A 21595-nucleotide genomic window follows, 5' to 3' on the forward strand; every position below is an offset into this window, starting at 1 on the left:
CCGCTCCATATGTCAGAATGGGGACCACCATGGAGTCAAACAGTTTAAAAAGTTCCTTGTTATTTAAACGACCAAACGGTCTTTCGTAAGATTTGATAGCGAAAACTGCTTTCCTGGCCTGCAATGTTAACTGGTGTTTTGCATCTGACCAAGAAAGTTGGGGGGGGGGGGGGGTAAAAAGTAGACCCATATATTTATACATAGAGGTTGCCTTAACATGTTGACCTTTGTATAGCCAAGTTTCATAATTACACAACGGACCGCCGTTTCGAAATACAATGATTTGTGTTTTCTTTAAGTTAACAGTCATTTCAGCTTTATCACAACACAACCAGACATATTAGATCGTGTAATGATGAGTATTGCAGATGTTTTTAAATAAATCATTCATATTTTATCACTAGCGACCTAATGGTTTATCGATCTTTGTCACTAAAAATCGAATCTGATTCTGAACTATCCAAATGCCGACCACTTACACAAACAAATCTCCACTAGTAATTGATAAACATGTTAAAAATCGAACTAACAATGGGTCACACATGTTGCAGTAAGGTGAACTGGGCTAGTCGAACTTGTTTTTGGTTTTACAGACGTATGGTAGACAGCTAAACGATGTGGCGTAGACAGTATAAAATAATCATCTCGCAGTGGCCTCCAAAAAGTTGATGCTCACGAAAGATGATTCATTCATGATATCGACTAAATTGAACATAGGTTCACTTTTGCTTTTGAAAAATATGTCAGTGGCATACTTCAATACGTAGAGGAATTCAAACCAATGTTTTGTTAGCGAAAATGGCAAGTACTGAAATATCTTATTAAGGAATGAAATCAAAGGAAAAGTCGGTGTATATCTGAAAAGTTAAGGAATGCTTGTTGAAAATAAATAAAATAAAGTGTTTGAAAACTAATCTTATTCTGGTACATGTAACAGTTATCTATTTAAATATAATTGTGTTTTAACTGAATGTTGTAATTCAAAATGCAAGACGCTTCTTACCCGTTTAACAAACCTAACTTATGAAAGGCCTTAATTGGCGTGGCAATTTATCACTGGAGTAAGTAAAATGTTCTGTTCAAAATGCTTTAGGTTTGCCTTTACTTAGACATATGACAACTATTTAAAACAAAAACAACTTACAATCTTCACGAATACAGCATGTTTTTAACACCATGTGTTTCAATCAGTTTAAAGGGCCATTACGTGGTTCGATACATTTATCAATACCAATAGCACTTTCATTGTAACAATTTTTAAGTCCTACCAAATATTCGACTAAACCAACATACGAGCATTGGATTGCGTTAAGCGACCTTTTTTGTTATTTCTTCAACAGTAACCTGACTGTACCTTACACACCACTATGAAGTAAGTGATCATCACTAACACACCACTATGAGGAAAATGAACATCACTTACACACCACTATGAAGTAAGTGATCATCACTAACACACACTATGAAGAAAATGAACATCACTTACACACCACTATGAAGTAAGTGATCATCACTAACACACCACTATGAGGAAAATGAACATCACTTAAAGACCACTATGAAGTAAGTGATCATCACTAACACACCACTATGAGGAAAGTGAAACCACCTTACACACAACTATGAGAAAAGTGAACATCACTAACACACCACTATAAGGGAAGCGAACATATCTAACATTGTTTATGAGAAAAGTGAATGTCACATAATACACACAACTTTAAATAAAGTTAATACAAAACACACAGAAACGACAAAACGTATGAATGAGGTGAACATCCCTTAAACACTACTATGGGGAATGTAAACACCATCATCGCACAACAATATGGAGCAGCACCACTTACACGTAACAGTGACCCAAACACCAACAACTAACTATTATGAGTCAACTAACACAAAACACCTCTTACACACCACTTTCAGGGAAATAATCTCCAAATAAACTATAATGAAGGAAGTTAACAGTAACAACATATACATTTAAGAGAAGTAGACACCACTTACACACCTTTAAGAGACAAATTAACACCAAAATACTCCTAAAGAAGGAAAGTAACAATAAAAAACACTTCTATGACTGATTACACACAATTATAACAAATGAGCGTCAATTACACACCACAGAAATGAGGAAGACACAAATAACAAACCTATATTATTTCAGCAAACAGTACGTACACACCACTTCACTAAAAGTGTACACCAAAAACACAAATACCAGTAAACTGGCCACTCTATAACACCATATTGAAAGTTCAATCCTTCTGAATGTAACATATAAATAACTAATTATTATATCAGCAACTTTTTTAGGATATAAAATAGATAGCTCAAACAGGTACGAACTTATCTCTTACAGTTTCAGTAGGAATATACAATCAATTTTATAACACAAGTCAAGGGAACTTAATCTTGTCCCTGAAAATAATACTAAAGGGAAGGGTTTGCTCGCCTTGTCTGACTCAAGTTCCATCCTTCCACATGTTTAGCAAATTAATATAAAAATCACATTTGTGGATTTTAGTGTAAGATAGTATTTTGTTTCACTAATCAACAGAAAAGCTTTCTATGATCATTTGTCAAGTACGATCTAATCAAATTACAAATTTAATTATCCGATCAAATTCTACTCTGAACCGTATTGTAGAGCTTCCTGCATGAAGGATTGATGGTAAAATGAAAACATGGCTCATATGGCGAATGTCTCATTTGGGACATTATTGCGCGTAAGTCATTTGGTTAGGGGATAAGAGACAATATTTTTAACACGGCAAACATTGTGTTTTTTTTTCATTTTATGTTTGAGAATGAATAAAATATTTGCAATGTATTTCTTACTTTTCTAATGCCTTTCATATTTTTATCTTTTAAAGCTTTATTTGAGGTTTTTGTACTTATTACATTTTAAACAAGTACGTGCCATATTTACCCATTATACAATTGCACATTATAAAACAACAACATAAGAATTTGCATAAAGTAAACGACAGTGTATTATGCATATGAACACTGAAGTTTGTTGGGCCTATGTTTCAGTTACAGTCTTTTTCTTGACCGGAAATTACGAGGTTTTTATACAAGTATATTATATTAGAAATAGTTACTATCCGATTTATGGAAATCATTCATAAGAGCGTATCGCGCGCTTTGTATATATACATTTAAGTACGAGTGTAGTTAGTGCAGTGTCTGTTATGTACATCATTGAAAACTTTCCTTGGAATTCGTTGGGTGCATAACTATGTTTAAATACCAGTGTAGTTGGTGAAGTGTCTGCTATGAACATTATTGACAAGCTTACCTTGGAATACGTCGGGTGCATAACTATATTTGGAAAGCGTTGTCATGTTATTAACGACATGCTACTCATTACTCTCTATTATCTACATGCTACTTATGACACTTTATTACCGACATGCTACTCATTACACTCTTTTATCTACATGCTACTTATGACACTTTATTATCAACATGCTACTTATGACACTCTATTATCTACATCCTACTTATGACACTCTAGTATCTACATCCTACATATGACACTTTATTAACGACATGCTACTCATTACTCTCTATTATCTACATGCTACTTATGCCACTATATTATCTACATGCTACTAATGACACTTTATTACCGACATGCTACTTATGACACTTTATTATCTACATGCTACTTATGACACTTTATTATATACATGCTACTTATGACACTCTATTATCTACATCCTACTTATGACACTCTATTATCTACATCCTACTTATGACACTTTATATACGACATGCTACTCATTACTCTCTATTATCTACATGCTACTTATGACACTATATTATCTACATGCTACTTATGACACTCTATTATCTACATGCTACTTATGAAACTTTATTAACGACATGCTACTCATTGCACTCTATTATCTACATGCTACTTATGACACTATATTATCTACATGCTACTTATGACACTTTATTATCTACATGCTACTTATGACACTTTATTATCTACATGCTACTTACTACGCTTTATTATCTACATGCTACTTATGACACTTTATTATCTACATGCTACTTATGACACTTTATTATCTACATGCTACTTATGACACTTTATTATATACATGCTACTTATGACACTTTATTATCTACATGCTACTTATGACACCTTATTATCTACATCCAACTTATGACACTTTATCCTACTTATGACACTTGATTATTTACATGCTACTTATGACACTTTATTATCTACATCCTACTTATGGCACTTTATTATCTACATGCTACTTATGACACTTTATTATCTACATCCTACTTAAAACACTTTATTATCTACATGCTACTTATGACACTTTATTATCTACATGCTACTTATGACACTTTATGATCTACATGTTACTTATGACACTTTATTATATACATGCTACTTATGACACTTTATTATCTACATGCTACTTTTGACACTTTACTCTCTACATCCAACTTATGACACTTTATTATCTACATGCTACGTACTACGCTTTATTATCTTCATCCTACTTATGACACTTTATTATTTACCTGCTACTTATGACACTTTTTTATCTACATCCTACTTATGACACTTTATTATCTACGGGCTACTTATGACACTTTATTATCTACATCCTACTTATAACACTTTATTATCTACATGCTACTTATGACACTTTATTATCTGCATCCTACTTATGACACTTTATTATCTACATCCTACTTATGACACTTTATTATAAACATGCTACTTATGACACTTTATTATCTACATCCTACTTATGACACTTTATTATCTACATGCTACTTATGCCACTTTATTATCTACATGCTACTTACAACGCTTTATTATCTACATCCTACTTATAACACTTTATTATCTACATGCTACTTATGACACTTTATTATCTACATCCTACTTATGACACTTTATTATCTACATCCTACTTATGACACTTTATTATATACATGCTACTTATGACACTTCATTATCTACATCCTACTTATGACACTTTATTATCTACATCCTACTTATGACACTTTATTATCTACATGCTACTTACTACGCTTTATTATCTACATGCTACTTATGACACTTTATTATCTACATGCTACTTATGACACTTTATTATCTGCATGCTACTTATTACACTTTATTATATACATCTACTTATAACACTTAATTATCTAGATGCTACTTATGACACTTTATTATCTGCATGCTACTTATTACACTTTATTATATACATCTACTTATAACACTTAATTATCTAGATGCTACTTATTACACTTCATTATCTACATGCTCATTCTCTTAAATGTTGCGAATGACTTATATGTTTCACAAGTTTCTAGTACTAGCTAATTCTTGTCAACCACAACCTTGAACAACCTGCACAAAGATCAAGGTCATAAAATGCTTGACCTCCTTTTCAAAGGATAACCTCAATATGCATTTACTATTCTACAATTCGTGTTGATTCTTATTCAACGTTTGCAAAGTGATTGAAAAAAATATAGGAAACAGAATGCCATGATAAGACTTCAGTCAATCTAAGAAAATGTGATCACACACTTATGTACGGTACATCTTTTTTGTTTTGTGTTTGTACAAAACCACTTCAAATCAGCTTGCTTGAGTACTATCTGTTTTGCACGAGACTACATATCTTCAACGCAAAGTGATGCGATATCTCACAGATCGACTGATATAATAGTTTTTATTTCATTACATCACTATATATGATATGTTAGATGTTAGATATACACGAATAACATAAGAATGTTAAATGCATTTATATTCCACAATCATTCGTATAGGTCATATTTCGCGTACGTGGGTAAGTCACCATTTGCCAACTACGTGATCCGAACATTCCGTTTCAGTGTCAATATTGTGTGTTTTAGCTGAAAATTAGAATAATCTTTTCGGTAGTTGATTTAAATTCAACATTGAAACAGTCTTATCACAGTGAATTGACATTGGCTTGTTTATTATAAAAAAAATTTGCTTTTTAAATCTAACATGAACCGAATCAAGGCGGCCGTACGGGAAAAAACACTGGTTGAAAATATTCAAAATTTCTCGGCGATTGCATGGGCGCCGTAGGTATACTGCAGTTACCTTTTGTCCCCGACCTAGAGCACATCGGAAGCTTTAAGCATGCATTTAAAAGTTGCAATAAAAGCGAAGGCTAGGTAGTATGTGCATTTCTGACATCGTTTCGAGGTCGACAAAAGATAGCGCGATCATACTCACAATAAAAATATCACGTACGCTGCCATCAAAGGGTACTTAGGGTTCACAGGCCGACAAAAAGACCAACCTTTCTGGGAATAGGTCGAACTTTTGGCCCGTTTATAGGCCGATATCCTGCAGGGTGTCGTTCAAATCTAAAATGCCGTACTACGGCCGAAACGGCACGTGTGCCTGTCGAATGACCAGAAAGTGATACCACAACAGAGCTTACGGCCACCTCAACAGCAAGACCCGCATGGTTAAGCTAAGGCGGGGACAGGACCTTATCTGTTATGCTCGGTCCGCATCGAAATGCATACTAAGTAAGTATTTTCTTTAGATAAAGCATAAGACATACATATTACCAAATCAGTTTCCAATTTGAATCTAAAATTTATGTTGCAGAGCTGAACAGCCTTTTGGAAGCAGCCCTGGAGTTAGCCATTAAACACCGCTTCCTGGCATCGTTCCCCAGCCGGAACTTTCACTCGCCTGTTGGTTTCCCTGACTCTAAGGCTCTCCTTAACAACCACAGGGACACTGGATAATGCCGGATATCGACCAAGCATTGACCGATTTATTGGCGATCGGGTTGCGATGTGGAACGTTGCAGTATATTTTAATTTAGAGTTTCAAACATGAACTGGCACCCACAAGGACACCCCTAGGGTAACAACCATCGCATACCAATCGCTTCCGCAGGATTATCTTAAGGTATATTTTATGATGGAATCACGGGTGCTTGGACATTGGAGTCGACAAAACTCCAAACGGCATCGCACGCGCCAACTGAATATGTAAATGCTACATAAACATGCAACATATCCTACAAAACACAGATTTCTCGAAATCATAGAATTCAGATAAATGTCGAAACTGAATAACTGAGCCGGGGAGATAACAGCTTAACACGGATGTCACATACTTCTGCAAAACCCAGACTTCCCATATTCTTGTAATCCGACGAGTGTCTAAAAAATGCGTAAGGGCATGTTGGATACATCTGTGACCGAAGCATAAATTAGGCGCGATAGAATGTTAGTGATGTCCTCTTTTCAAATCATGAATTACTAGTTCCATTAAGCTATTTTCTTTCTTCTTTTGCTGGCTGTTTTGTTGTGCTTTTCCACAAGACTTAGTAAATAAATATTTAGGGTGCATATGCAAATATGTATACAACCAACGAGACATAGGACAACTTAAACTAAATTTTGTGAGTTATAACATTAGTATATTGTGTGCATGTTATTTTTCGTTTTACTCAATCTTATTTCAAGCAGATGAGCTTTTTTTTAAATGTATGCGATAACATTTTATTTAAATAATCAGACCTAAGTACGGTTAGAGACGAATAGAGCTTTAAGCTATCGAACGGAAGTTAGAGTGGCATAATAAAACTATAATTTTTTTTTTATCTAGACATGTTTGAAAATGGCTTAAATTACATTTATTTTGTGCTTTATCTTTTCAATGAAATTCGTTTATGTCTAAAATAAATCCCACCTGTGCAAACACTGCACGTACAGCTAAGAAATCTGCATAAGGGCACGTTCAATTTTTCGTTTCAAGTTTGAACATTTTATTTTTATTGATGGTCTTATAATGTTTGATTCGTGCATTTGGTACGTTTGATATGATTATATATACATTTTTGTCATTATTCCGTGAGGTGATATTTAATGGGTGCTGAAATACTTGGTGAGCAAGAAAGTATTTTACATACTTTCAAAAAGTATATAGTACACAGTACGGTAAACTCCAAGCCTAGTTGTGCTGCCGGTAACGCTTTTTAGCACAGTAGTCACCATGTGATATTAAGCAGTATGATCATTTTAGACAGAATAACTTAGCTTGTAACTCCAATGCGTAAGCAATCGACGTCATGTCATGCGCAAGTAACAAGCAAGTTCTGATAATCATAGACATTATTTTGTAATACTATTCTGACTTCAAGGTATATCAATCGCGGGGAGTTTTTTTTGAATTAACAAAACTACATGACTGTGACTGGATTGGTTTCTTATTGGATGTCAAGTGAATGTACTTTAATCACAATTATTTTATCTGATTTGTCTCGGCATTTCAGGCATTTTCTTTTCAGTACAAATCGGTGAATGCGTTTAATTCAAACATGTACTAAATAAACTTCATCATGGATGTACAAACAGATACATTAATTTAATTTAAAATGGACCTCATATCTTAATGTTATCTTCATGGCGTGCTTTGTTTGCTCAGGTGAATTACAGACAACACAAATTATCTTGAAGTTGAACCATTTTTGTTTTAAACGCATAAATCCCGATAAAACATATTTAAATCCATTCAAAAATCGTTACGTTAAGATAATGTTTGGCAGATTGATGATGCTACTCCAAAATTTATCTGATAAGAAGAAACTCTGCTTGCCAATCATACCGTATTTAGGTATGTATGTCATAAAATAAACGTTATCGCAGTGATGTTTTTTAAAGGATCATTTCGTTTAAACAAAAGCATTTCTAGCAGGCAAAGCTAATATAATTGTATTTTGCTATAATGCACGAACTACAAGTTTAAGTATTCCTATGTTACGTTTGCTGAGCGTATCCATTAAGTTATAATCATGTTTGAAACATGCACTTGCATATTATGGTTACACAAAATCACTTTTCAAGTCTTGTGAAATAGCAAAAGCATCATCAGCAAATAAAAAAGAACGTAATTGAATGAAACTACTAGTATTCTATAGTACATATATTAAAAATCGCATATCGTACATGACTAGGGATATCGTTAACATTCAATTGTGTTACCATTTCATATCCAATCGGTGATTTGCAGGGGTCTGTGGCACCTGTGTGTAGTAGTCGCATGTCCAGTTTGCATGGTTTGAACATCATCAGATTACTACGATTACGGGAAATCGCAGTTTCGCAGGGATATGTGACATCCGCGTGTTGCAGACACAAGTACACCGGGCAACTTGGGCGTGTTTCGAACTTTATAGGAATACTAGATCATCGCAAGATCTTTATATCACCTTGAAAATTGTATGGGCACCGTTCGATTTGAGGGGCCCGAAACCGCTTCCCAAACATGTACTTTTTTAAATTTAAATGAATTGTTTTCATTTAAATACTGTGTAATGTTTAAATAACATATATAGTACACGCACGTGTAATGTGACATTTGTGATAAAGCGATACACGTCCTTGAAATAAAATTGTTCTGCCTTTTAAGACATGAACGAGGCCTATCAGACAAGAAGATTTAACATTTAAAAGGCATATTAATTATTATTGCCAATTTTGGAGTTCTAATCAAATACACTGCACTCAGAATGGATAATATTTTTTATGCTAAATTAGTTATAAATTATGCGTATCTGACATCAATCGCGTTTACATAAACATCCTTATCAGTAGACACATACTGTAGCATATGGCAGCGTAATATCTGACAGCTTTTACAATCTTATAAGTTCGCGATTTGTTTCCATCCAGGACGTTTAAGATTCTTTAAGTTAAAAAGTGATATTTCCGAAATCAGCTTTATAAAAGCATCACATTTTTACGTTTTAGGTGTAAAGTTCATACATATTCTACAATAAATATATAGTTAAACCTTTTGTTTTATTTTGTCAGGGTATTCAATCCTTAAAATATATACTTAAAAATGAATATTTATTGTAAAGATTTGAACAAAGGATCTTAATTTGATTATGGTGTGCGTGCTTTTATGGGTGCTTTTATTAATTATAACTTCAAGCTGTATGTTTTATTATGCCTGATTGAAAAACATGTTTTTAAACGAACGATATTCAGGATTCAGTTCAGAATAAGGTGGTATTTTGGATTCAGTCCAGAATTAGGTGGTATTTTGGATTCAGTCCAGAATTAGGTGGCATTTCGGATTCAGCCGAAAATATGGCGGTATAATTGACTCAAACCAGATTTAGGCGGCATTATGAATTCATTCCAGTATAAGGCGGTGTTATGGGTTCAATCCAAAGCTAGACGGTTTTATGGATTCAGTCGAGAGTAAGGCGTTATTCAGGATTCAGTTTAGAACCAGGCGGTATTCTGGAATCAGTGCCGAATAAGGCGTTATTCAGGATTCAGTTTAGAACCAGGCGGTATTCCGGAATCAGTTCCGAATAAGGCGTTATTCAGGATTCAGTTTAGAACCAGGCGGTATTCCGGAATCAGTTCCGAATAAGGCGGTATTCAGGATTCAGTTTAGAATGAGGCGGTATTCAGGATTCAGTTTAGAACCAGGCGGTATTCAGGATTCAGTTTAGAATGAGGCGGTATTCAGGATTCAGTTTAGAATTAGGCGGTATTATGGATTCAGTTCAGAATAATGCGGTATTTCGGATTCAGTCCAGAATGAGGAGATATTACTGATTCAGTCCAGAATTAGATGGCATCATGGATTCAGTCAAGAGCTAGGCGTTATTATAGATTCAGACCATAATGAGGCGGTATTCCGGATTCAGTCCGGCACAAGGTGGTATAACGGATTCAGTCCTTCAAAATGCGGTTCTACGGATTCAGCACAGAGTTAGGCGGTATTCCGGATTCAGATTAGAATAAGGCGATATATTTGATTCAGTCCATAATTAAGCGGTATTTCGAATTCAATCAATAAGTAGGTGGAAATTCGGATTCAGTCCAGAATTAGGCGGTATTCCAGATTCAATCAATAATTAGGTGGACATTCTGATTCAGTCCAGAATAAGCGGTATTCCGAATTCAGTCCAAAATTAGGCGGTATTCTATCTTCTGTATTCATGAAGCATGTGCATGCAGTTTGTTCTTCCGTCTGTCATAACATATATATTTTACAAAATATTGCTTCAAACGATACAGATCAGAATGAGTAGTATGTTAAGACAGTGTTAATGTCCTGATTGTGCATTTGACAATCTGTAAAAACCATTATATATCGTTTATAGTTTTATATATTTAGTTACTGTCAAGTAGAGTATTTTCCCTTGATGCTATATTGTTATAGTCTGTGAGTTGTTTAGTGTGATACATATAATTGCAGTTGCAAATTATTCCAATTGTGTCTCTATCTCCTTGTTATGATAATACTACGTTTGTATATGTACATTTATAGTATTATATGGGCCAAAACCTATAAACAGGATATTTGCCAACTATTTTTAATAAGCTTGTATCCCAGTTTTTTGTATTAGTGTTAATTCATTTTTACAGACTTATGCATTGCGATTTCAAAACGAAACAAGAGTACAAGAATAGTCGAAATAAGAAACTGTATATAAATCGTTGGGTAACAAAATAAAAGCAATGTCTTCCTCGCTTGAGGTTCAGCTACTGCACTTTGCTAGATGGTTTGAGGCTTGGCTACAGCACTTGACTGACTGGTTTATGGCTGGGCTGCTGCACTTGGCTAGCTTGTAGAAAGTTTGTGTACTGCACTTGTCTACCTTGACTGAGGTTAAGCTTCTGCACTTGTCTACCTTGACTGAGGTTGAGCTACTGCACTTGTCTACCTTGACTGAGGTTGAGCTACTGCACTTGTCTACCTTGATTAAGGTTGAGCTACTGCACTTGTCTACCTTGACTGAGGTTGAGCTACTGAACTTGTCTACCTTGACTGAGGTTGAGCTACTGCACTTGTCTACCTTGACTGAGGTTGAGCTACTGCACTTGTCTACCTTGACTGAGGTTGAGCTACTGCACTTGTCTACCTTGACTGAGGTTGAGCTACTGCACTTGTCTACCTTGACTGAGGTTGAGCTACTGAACTTAGTTTTCTTGATTAAGGTTGAGCTACTGCACTTGTCTACCTTGATTAAGGTTGAGCTACTGCACTTAATTGTATTGATTAAGGTTGAGCTACTGCACTTGTCTACCTTGACTGAGGTTGAGCTACTGCACTTGTCTACCTTGACTGAGGTTTTGCTACTGCACTTGTCTACCTTGACTGATGTTGAGCTACTGCACTTGTCTACCTTGACAGAGGTTGGGCTACTGCACTTGTCTACGTTGACTGAGATTAAGCTACTGCACTTGTCTACCTTGACTGAGGTTGAGCTACTGCACTTGTCTACCTTGACTGAGGTTGAGCTACTGCACTTGTCAACCTTGACAGAGGTTGAGCTGCTGCACTTGTCTACCTTGACTGAGGTTGATCTACTGCACTTGTCTACCTTGACTGAGGTTAAGCTACTGCACTTGTCTACCTTGACTGAGGTTGAGCTACTGCAATTGTCTACCTTGACTGAGGTTGAGCTACTGCACTTGTCTACCTTGACTGAGGTTGAACTACTGCACTTGTCTACCTTGACTGAGGTTCAGATACTGCACTTGTCTACCTTGACTGAGGTTTACCTACTGCACTTGTCTACCTTGACTGAGGTTAAGATACTGCACTTGTCTACCTTGACTGAGGTTTACCTACTGCACTTGTCGACTTTGATTGAGGTTAAGCTACTGCACTTGGCTACCTTGATTGATGTTAAGCTACTGTGGCCACCTTGATGGTTAAGCTACTGCGGCTACCTAGATTGAGGTTAAGCTACTGCACTTGTCTACCTTGACAGAGGTTAAGCTACTGCACTTGGCTACCTTGATTAAGGTTGATCTTCTGCACTTGTCTACCTTGACTGAGGTTAAGCTGCTGCACTAGTCTACCTTGATTTGTGTTGAGCTACTGCACTTGGCTACCTTGATTGAGGTTTACCTACTGCACTTGACGACTTTCATTGAGGTTAAGCTACTGCGACTACCTAGATTGAGGTTAAGCTACTGCAATTGGCTACCTCGATTGAGGTAAAGTCGCTGCACTTTGCTACCTAGATTGAGGTTACCTTACGGCACTTGGCTACCTTACTTTTAACAGTATATGATTAATTACGATTGTAAAGGAAGCTATGATAGCTTAAACTAAGTCATTCTCGTTCGCACGATGTTGCGCGAGAGAAACCAGAGTACCCAGAGGAAACCCGATTGTCCGGCTTGGTGACCACTAACCAAATTCACATGCGCCCATGCCGGGAATCGAACCCGGGTCGCCTTGGTGAGAACCGAGTGCGCTTACCACTGCGCTAACCGGAGAACCACTTGTCTTCCTTGACTGAGGTTAAGCTACTGCACTTGGCGACCTTGACTGAGGTTGAGCTACTGCACTTGGCGACCTTGACTGAGGTTGAGCTACTGCACTTGGCGACCTTGACTGAGGATGAGCTACTACACTTGGCTACCTAGATAAGTGTGGAGCTACTGTAGTTGGCTACCTTGATTAAAGTTGAGCTACTGCACATGGCTACCTAGATTGTGGTTGAGCTACTGCACTTGGCTACCTTGATTATAGTTGAGCAACTGCACTTGGCTATCTTGATTAAGGTTGAGCTACTGCACTTGGCTACCTAGATTGAGGTTGAGCTACTGCAATTGGCTACCATGACTGAGGTTGAGCTACTGTACTTGCTACCTAGATTGAGGTTGAGCTACTGCACTTGGCTACCTATATTAATGTTGAGCTACTGCACTTGGCTACCTTGACTGACGTTGAGCTACTACACTTTGCCTCTTGTTAAGCTTTAGCACGTGGCTACTTAGATTGAGGTTGAGCTGGTATGAGATTGAGCTATTGTACTTAGCTATCTGGTTTGAGGTACTGCACTTGGCTATCTGTCAAGTGTGTTTGAGTTTCACAATAATACTTCCTAAGCGACAACACTTTGCTCTAAGGTTAAGTTACAACAATTGACTCCTGGGTCAAAGATTAAGGTAATCTATACAATGAGGTCTGAAGTTGAAGTACAACATTCAGTTATTTGGTCGTAGGCTGAGACACAAAACTCAAATACTGGTATTTAATCTGAGATAAACAATTATTCACTACATACTTGACGTACTATTTTTTTTTCTATTTGTGTTTCTGTTCATACATGTTATTCCATTAAAGTATTGTTAAAGAATATTATCCATTGTCTGAATTTGGTTTAAAGCTGTTCATGATGTCAAGCAATCAGTAATTTTACTTAAAGTGACACTCTTTTTCAAAATCGAAACATACACAAGTAAAACAAACATAAATTTTGAGTGATAAACACTCATCTACTTACTAAATAATGCATTTGTTGAAAATATTAATTACAATAAACAATATTAAAACTGTGTATTTTATAGCTGAAAACGCAAAAAAATATTGAATAATTGTTGAAAGATAAAATATTTAAGGCGATCTACTTTAGTCTCATAAGGATGCAATACTGTGATTTCTGCACCTTTATTAAATGAACTCTGTAAACTTCATAATCAGCAATGGTTTCGATATTTGTTCATCCTTTTTGGCATATTTAAACAGTTGTATTAGATGTGTTAAATCTTATTTGAGTGTAAGTGTGCATCTTTAAATCGCATTATTTTTACCACTAAATACGTTACAAATCATAGCGGTACAAACTTCGAAGTACCTTAATAGGTCGAGATAAACGAGAAATCCTTTCTATATACGCTTCATTCTAGTTTTTGTTGTGAATCTACTTTTGGCACATGATATTCGCGTACAACTGTGTACAACAGTCGTATGATATGATTAGATTATGTTTCAAAAATGTATAATACTACATTCTAAATTTCATATTTAAAAGGTTAAACCGATCAATCAAGGATATATCTTATAGTGTTTTTTTTTTCTTTTTAGTAAGTAACATATGCTTGCTCGATTCATATTATGCTTACACATAAATGAACAATCATATGTCATTGGTTAATGGTAAAACCTACTTCATCTATATTACAATGGCATTACTATTAGTTGTTTCTCTCATGATAACATACAGGTGAATAACATGGATAATTGATTTATTATGTTAATAAAACTGTTTCTAGTTTTAAAAATAATCGCTTAGAAACAACGCTATTATAAGCAATAGATAAAGTAAGAAAAGATTCGACTTGATAGAAATCATTTTAAATTTTAATATATAATCTTTTATAATAGAACAAGAACTAGTATTCGATGAAAATGAAACAGACGACCTATGCCGTCGAATGTTTTTAATATGCTAGTTTAGTTGCAGACACAAAGTGAACATGTTGGTGTTCCAGCCTTTGAACAAACAGTGACTTGCAGCAATCTTGAACATCAGATACGTCTTGTTTAGGTTGTTTCTTACAAAGATATAGTTATGGCGCCACTGAATCCGAATAAGAATAAATTTATGTTTTTTTCTGTACTTTCTATTTTACTCACCCTTGCTATTTAATTATTCGATTGCTAGTATTTACATTACTGTTTTTACGAAATCGAAAATTTGTGTAAGTCTGGGTAACGTTCACATACTATTATCATGATACAAGTTATATCAAAAGTAAATTACTGTGTGACGCTTACATAGTATCCCCTGATTATCTTGATACTAGTTATATCAAAATTAAATTACTGTGTGACGCTTACATAGTATCACCTGATATCTTGACAATTGTTATATCAAAAGCAAATTACTGTGTGACGCTTACATAGTATCACCTGATATCTAGACAATTGTTATATCAAAAGTAAATTACTGTGCGAAGCTTACATGGTATCCCCTGATTATCTTAATACAAGTTTTATCAAAAGTTAATTATTGTGTGACGCTTACGTAGTATCCCCTGATTATCTTGATACAAGTTTTATCAAAAGTAAATTACAGTGTGACGCTTACAAAGTATCCCCTGACTTTCTTGATACTAGTTATATCAAAAGTAAATTACTGTGAGACGCTTACATGGTATCACTTTATTATCTTGATATAAGTTTTATCAAAAGTAAATTACTGTGCGACGCTTACATGGTATCCCCTGATTATCTTGATACAAGTTTTATCAAAAATAAATTACTGTGTGACGCTAACATAGTATCCCCTGATAGCTTGACAATTGTTATATCAAAAGTATATTACTGTGTGACGCTTACATAGTATCCCCTGATTATCTTGATACTAGTTATATCAAAAGTAAATAACTGTGCGACGCTTACATGGTATCCCCTGATTATCTTGATACTAGTTATATCGAAAGTAAATTACTGTGCGACGCTTACATGGTATCCCCTGATATCTTGACAATTGTTATATCAAAAATAAATTACTGTGCGACGCTTACATGGTATCCCCTGATATCTTGACAATTGTTATATCAAAAATAAATTACTGTGAGACGCTTACATAATATCCCTTGATTATCTTGATACTAGTTATATCAAAATTAAATGATTGTGTGACGCTTACATTGTGTGCACTAACTATCTTGATAGTAGTTATATCAAATGTTTATGACTGTTTGGCGCTTACATAGTATCTCCTGATTATCTTGACACTAGTTATATTAAAAGTAAATGATTATGTGACACTTACCTAGGGTCCACTCATTTTGTGGCATTAGTTATAGCAAAAGTAAATTACTGTGTGACGCTTACATAGTATGCCCTGATTATCTTGACACTAGTTATAGCGAAAGTATATGACTCTGTGACGCTTGCATAGTATCACCTTAATACCTTGAGTCTTGTTTAATCATTAATGTATGGCTTTGTGGCGCTTATTCAGTTTCCCCTGATTAACTTAAAACTACTTATATCACCAGTGTTTGACTGTGTTACGTAATGTCCGTTGATTATCTTAATACAAGTTATATCAATAGTGTCTTGCGGTGTGATCTGTGCACAGTGTCCCCTTATTATCATTATATTAGTTATATCAATAGTGTATAAATCAGTTACGCTTACAGAGTATGCTATGAGTGTTTTAAATGTTCTATACCAATATTGTATGAATAATAATGATACCCCAACAAAATCTAAACATCTTGTTAGCAGATTTGTTTGAAAATGCAGACTTGGGCCAAGAGTGTTTTCGAAGACATTCTTGATATAGCGGATCAGTTAACTTGTGTTGACAAAGTCATACATTGGAAGAAAACTTCAGCTCATGCCTTGATCAAAGTAATGTTTGATGACTTTAAATTGCTAGCATCTCTTCCAAAACTGTTCCATGGCGATCAGAGGATAACCTGTGACTTTAAACCTAATTATACTCTACATGTTATTGGTAATTTAAAGTTTCTACCCGTGCTATCGTATCTGAGTGTTTAACGGGAGTATTAAACGATTCAATCGGACAGTATTGAACATGCTTTATTCATTGAAGAATAAACAAAATAATTACAGATGTTATGCCATTGCTTTTTTAATCTACATGAAGTTAAACTTAATTTTGATGGATTTGTACGGATATCATGTCGGTTGAACACATTTGAACCGTTTTTAGCTTTTAATCATCGTGCTTTTTGCTCCGCCAAAATATACCAATATATACAAAATCAATATTCAAAAGTGCAAAGCCTGTCGATCAAATTCACTGTCAGCGATAAAGTGTATTATTTAACTTAACAAGGTGGAACTTAAATCTAGGGGGCGGGCTCATACACCCGCAAATGATACTTGTACAGTTAGCATTGGTTGCAGAATAACCGGCCATTCAAACGGTAGCTTTAAATAACGCTCTTTTAAGTACAGGAACCGTTCGATATCAGTTTTAGTAACGATCGTGCTTATACTATCTGATGAGTTCTTTGGAAAACAGTTGTCTTTATAACATTTAAACAGGTTTTGGTCAAGAAACTTTTATGCAGGGATGGATGTGATTTGTATAGTTAGATTTCATCAGTGTTGATACGGTTAAGATATTCATCGAAAAATAACAATACGCTCATCTGGAAAAAGGTATGTCAGAAATTGTATATAATTTGTTTCTGTACACCATTTGTTTTCAACGGAAACATTTTTTTCGTAACCGTATTTTGAAACGTGTTTTATCTTCTACAAAAGCGCATATTTTACCAAATCTCTGAGGTCTATTTGATGTAAGTAATATGCTGCAAACAACAAAGTGTGCTTTGCAATTTACTTGAACTTATGCACATCCAATGTGGCCGGTTTCTTACCCGGTAGCACGTTTAATAAACTTGTATTCATCGCTTTCCTGCCAGGCGCCCGGCATACACGATATGAATCGGCGGTACAGATGTTCATTTATCATAGGATGACCCGTAAACAACAGAGAGGGGTGATAAACATGTAATAAACAAACACTTCATTTTATTGCTCTCAGAAAGTTATCGTTCCGCGAAACAAAGCTACAGCGTCACTTGTTTGACATTCGGACACATTATTAAATATAGGTCGGTCAGAAAAAAATCAAAGTTGTTTATGTATGTTTCTGTTTTATTTTGGAATATGGTAAAATTAGTAAAAATAGTTCCCATATAATAAGATATTTATTGAATAATTATGCAGCATATTTAAGACCATACTTATTCACAGATGCCAGTAGAAAATATAACTGAAACGTAAATTAAAAAAAAGACAATAATCGGAAAAATACACCGTAATGAACAAAAAAAGTAAAGATTCAAAAATAATATCACCTTTGTTAAACTGAAATAATTCGAAACTGGGCATTTTTATCGTAAATAAAAATGCTGCAATTCTGGTTAAAAGCCCGTTAAAACATATTTAACGTCCGAACAGTTGACATCCGACGGTTGAAGCAATTCAATATAGACTAATGTTTTGAAAATTACTGATAAGTTCAACGGGTTGTCCCTGAAATTTAGTAGAGTGAGAAATGCATCATAAACAAAGGCTTTTCTTTACTTTTTTGAATATTGCACGATTTCTTTTGCCTAGAAATATATCTCTGTCTGCAATTTGAAACAAAGGGCTTTTGGTACAAATTAACACACTTCATCAACTTTTATAACTTTTATAAAAAAAAATGCACACCCCGTTGACTGCTCATTGTTCTTATATAATTCGTCATGATATTTAAATCGCCGTTTCAAAGAATTGTATGGGGTAATCATAATGTGAAGGTAAATCGATAAGAAATAGATTAAGCACTATAAAGTTGATTTTTCATTTTTTTTATCCTTTTAAGCACATTTTACCTATGGCATACTCCGGATAAAATTGAATACGGATTAACTATTTGAGGAATCTTTAGGCTGTGTAAACGGAAACTTCAAGCATGTTTGTAAATTAAGGAGACTCTAAGAACGCGCTTCTACAATTTTTGATCGAATCAGCATACATGTGTTTAATTCATTTCCAAATCTGGCATTCGGTAGCTACAATCAACGGTTGTTTTAATATGGGATACATATTTTATCAGCTATTTTAGCAATCGAGCTATGCTTATCATCGGTTACTCTGACAGGGGGTATTCAACCCATCGGCTGCGGTTGTTCTGACAGGGAAAATGTAATTCAGCAGTTACCATAACCAACGGTTGCTAAGACAGGGGATATCCGTGCCAGCTATGACTGAATAAGATTGTTCTGATTAGGGGATTGTAATACAGCAGCTCAGATAGCAATCGGTTGCTCTGTCAAGACGCGTGTTATCCATCACCTACAACAACCAGCAGTTGCTATGACAGGCGCTGTGTACTCCATCAGCTACGAAAACAATCTCTGAGACATTATAGGTAGTTTGATAGGTGTTATGGTATCTATCGGCTACGACAGCCATCGGTTACTTTGACATTGTAATATAACGGTTTATAAAGTGATTTTTTATATAATGATTTTCACTCTACCTTAATTTAAAATATGACAAACAAGTCAGTTATTGAAGGCAACTGTAATTCTAATAATTGCAAGACTGATATAAAATATATATAAAAAAATCATCTTTGGCCGTACAAATGATTTGGAATACAAATAAAGGCTTCGTCATCGTGAACGGAGCTGAAGTCGGCTTAACACCTTTCCGATCAATTAGTTTTGTATGACATCTTGGCAAGGCTTCTAATTTGCTATTTGTTTACGGTCAGTACATGGACTCTTTTGATTTTGTGGGCCATTTTTTGCATACGACTACGGTCGTAGTGATCCTTACAAAGTAAATGGTGGGGTTTTGATGCTATCTGTTTAGCATTGATACTATGATCGCACTGACGAAAGGGATGTTTCGGGAAAGTACAGTTACTCTTAAATCATGCTCATTTAACTAAACCAAAGGTGCATTACAACGTGGTGTGTCCTGTGATTAAATGTATTCATTGCACTATATTCGCACCCTAGTTTGTTAGTAGTCCCAAACACTTTCAATTTGTAAACAACAACTATTATTACCGCGTCTTGTTTTGAAAGTTTTAATAGTCATGATAAAAGAGGTTAGCTATTATGTAGTAGTCAAAGGGACAACGCATAAATGCGATAGCTAAACTCGAACATCTTACAGACCAGTATCAAAATGTCCTTTCATAACCAACAATGATAGTTGTACATCGCTTTATCATCATTAAACATGTATATGTAAAGCTATAAATTAGAATAACACAGATAGCCTTAATCTAATTTAAATTATTCAATAAAACAGTTTTAAAATTGAGTCTTTGGGGGAATATTAAGGTTGAGTATAAGCTCTACTTGACTTGACTCTTGTCTGAGGTTGATCAACAACAGTGGCAACTTGGCATGAGTTTGTTTGTTTGTTCGTGTTTCCATGCGTCAGGATTACATTTTGTTTAGGAATACACAACCGTTAAAATTTGGAATTATCTGTGTATTTGAAAATAAATCCAAACATGCTTGTAGAGCTGTGATGAAACTGAAATTCAAATACTATTGTAGAGTGCTGACTCTGCTCTGGCATAGGGAAATTGACTTCGAGTAAAATCAAGGTTTTAATTGGGTGAGAATGATACATTTTTTGAAACATGATATAATTTCAAAATGCATTAAATTATGTTTCTTTGATAGAAAAAACATGATTAAAAAACGTATGCATGAATTTAAGCTTACCAATTGTTTTTTCTTAAATACTGATTTTGGTTTGATCGTGTGTAATTAATTTCTATCAATGAATTCATCGATACAACAACTTTACTTGTTCAAAATAGCCGATATTCGCAAACAAAATAATTTGTGAAGACAAATGAAGATCTTCAGTCCAAGTTTAATGCCTACTTTCATACATATGTTTATATGATTTTAAAGAAGATATATGTATTTGGGAAACTCATTTTAGCTCTTTTAGTTTTTTGGTAGTGATAATTTGCCAAAGTTGTATTTGTTGGACAATCATATTATTTCCAAATGCTTGTATTTGTCTTGAGGTCATTAAAATATACTTTTAATGGCTGATAAGGCAGGCGTTCCATTAAATATGTATTACCTGTTTCTCACACTTGAATACTAATTATAAATAAAAAATAAAACAACAACAAAGCGATGGCTTTTATTTACAAACGAAATGCTGATTATAAAATAGACACAAAACGTGTTAACTTTGGGAGAAAAATTAATAAATGTTAATGTATTTTCTGCAGATTGTTCT

General features: G+C 34.8%; 1 protein-coding gene across 1 annotated transcript; it reads right to left on the reverse strand.

Moving 5' to 3' along the window:
• Positions 1-11564: 11564 nt before the first annotated feature.
• On the reverse strand, positions 11565-16632 carry LOC128221655 (uncharacterized). Its single transcript, XM_052930256.1, has 2 exons — positions 16608-16632; positions 11565-12547 (listed from the first exon to the last, which is right to left on the reverse strand). The coding sequence occupies exons 1-2, from the start codon at positions 16630-16632 to the stop codon at positions 11565-11567; spliced, it is 1008 nt and encodes a 335-aa protein (XP_052786216.1).
• Positions 16633-21595: the final 4963 nt, after the last annotated feature.

The sequence above is a fragment of the Mya arenaria genome, chromosome 16, assembly GCF_026914265.1.
Source record: "Mya arenaria isolate MELC-2E11 chromosome 16, ASM2691426v1".
NCBI lineage: Eukaryota > Metazoa > Mollusca > Bivalvia > Myida > Myidae > Mya > Mya arenaria.

What these genes read in the sequence shown, in the direction of transcription:
- LOC128221655 (XM_052930256.1), bottom strand. Translation starts at nt 16,632, where the DNA reads ATGCCACAAAATGAGTGGACCCTAG. An exon ending in ACAAAATGAGTGGACCCTAG is followed by an intron (nt 12,548 to 16,607) that starts GTAAGTGTCACA and finishes TCTGAACCTCAG; the next exon opens with TCAAGGTAGACAAGTGCAGT.